The following is a 1,477-nucleotide window of genomic DNA, read 5'->3' on the forward strand; positions in this document are numbered from 1 at the left end:
TTGTCTCCTGTCCAGCAGAGGACGGAGGACCGTTCCAGATAACAATCTGTCCTCTAATAGCAAAGAACTCAGGTCCCCACATCTATCAGACTAGATTAAATTAGATAGATCTATAGATTGGAGAGATAAGCAGATTGGATTCACTGTTTATTGTTTCTTAAGTTCACATGAATATATAAAACAAAAAATGTTTTATTTTTTCCAGTAAATTTGATCAGTTGTTTTTAGTGCAGTTTATTTCTGTAACTCAACTTCACATCATCGATTCATAGATCCAGATAAACCAGATCATCCAGTCAGGTTTACTCTGCAGCATTCCTCATTCCCAGCATTTCAATCCTCTATGAACAAATGAAACTGTAGACATGAGGTTTATTGTGAAAGGTCAGTCATCTGTTTCCGGTCAGTTTTACTCGCTGTTAACGGTTGGATGAAAGTTGTGGAGGAGTTGCTCACTAACGGTTCGGTAGGTAAAGCTTAGCGTCGGTCCAAACATGGATCGGAACATCAGCCTGTGGGAGCTGCTGGAGGAGTCCCTGGGACCCACCCACAGCGGCTCGGTCAACTTCAGCGCCCTCCACGCGCTGCTGCAGGCGGTGCTGCAGCAGCTGGACCTCCGGGAGGTGAAGACCAGCTGGAGCCTGCCAGAGACCCAGGACTCTGCGTGGGACGGTACCGAGGGGTCCCGGTACCAGGTGAGCACTTCGGTTCTGAACCTCAGCTGGGCTGAGGCGGAGCAGAACCTGGACCAGTCCAGAACCTGCTGGTTCTGGTCCACTGGGTTCTACCAGCAGGCCAGCCGTTTCCATGGTAACCTCTTTTTATTGTTTAACTGTCAGAGACTCAATCTGCCATCATCTAGGAGCAGGGAGCGGTTAGGGTCTGGCTCAGGGACCCACTGTGGGAGTCAGAGACGCCCGGTACTGGTTCGGTTCCCCTGCAGCTTCTGACCCATCTGGGTTCAGTCCGGTTCGGCCCTCCTTCTCCTCCTCTTCTCCCTCCTCTTCTTCGCTACTTTTGGCTCCAGAGGGGAGCTCTGTCAATTAGGGTCGAATTAAATTAATAATTGATTAATGAACTAATAATGAACTAATTTAATAATTGATTAATGAACTAAAAATTAATTAATTTAATAATTGATTAATGAACTGATAATTAAAAAAATTAATAATTGATTAATGAACTAATAATTAAGTTATTTAATAATTGATTAATGAACTAAAAATTAACTAATTTAATAATTGATTAATGAACTAAAAATTAACAAAATTAATAATTGATTAATGAACTGATAATTAAAAAAATTAATAATTGATTAATGAACTAATAATTAAGTTATTTAATAATTGATTAATGAACTAAAAATTAACTAATTTAATAATTGATTAATGAACTAATAATGAACTAATTTAATAATTGATTAATGAACTAAAAATTAACTAATTTAATAATTGATTAATGAACTAATAATGAACTA

At 39.1% G+C, this 1,477-nt stretch overlaps 1 protein-coding gene across 1 annotated transcript in view; it reads left to right on the forward strand.

Moving 5' to 3' along the window:
* The first annotated feature begins 427 nt into the window (after positions 1 to 427).
* The window catches only part of LOC107096646 (glutamine-rich protein 2-like), an 11,290-nt gene continuing 10,240 nt past the window's right edge, over positions 428 to 1,477 (forward strand). The window contains exon 1 of the mRNA XM_015393400.1: positions 428 to 695. Within this exon, the coding sequence (XP_015248886.1) occupies positions 495 to 695 (201 nt within the window). The 5' untranslated portion in view covers positions 428 to 494. The remainder of the gene's footprint in view (positions 696 to 1,477) is intronic.

Source organism: Cyprinodon variegatus, unplaced genomic scaffold, assembly GCF_000732505.1.
Source record: "Cyprinodon variegatus isolate N-32 unplaced genomic scaffold, C_variegatus-1.0 Scaffold24, whole genome shotgun sequence".
In the NCBI taxonomy this organism is placed as follows: Eukaryota; Metazoa; Chordata; class Actinopteri; order Cyprinodontiformes; family Cyprinodontidae; genus Cyprinodon; species Cyprinodon variegatus.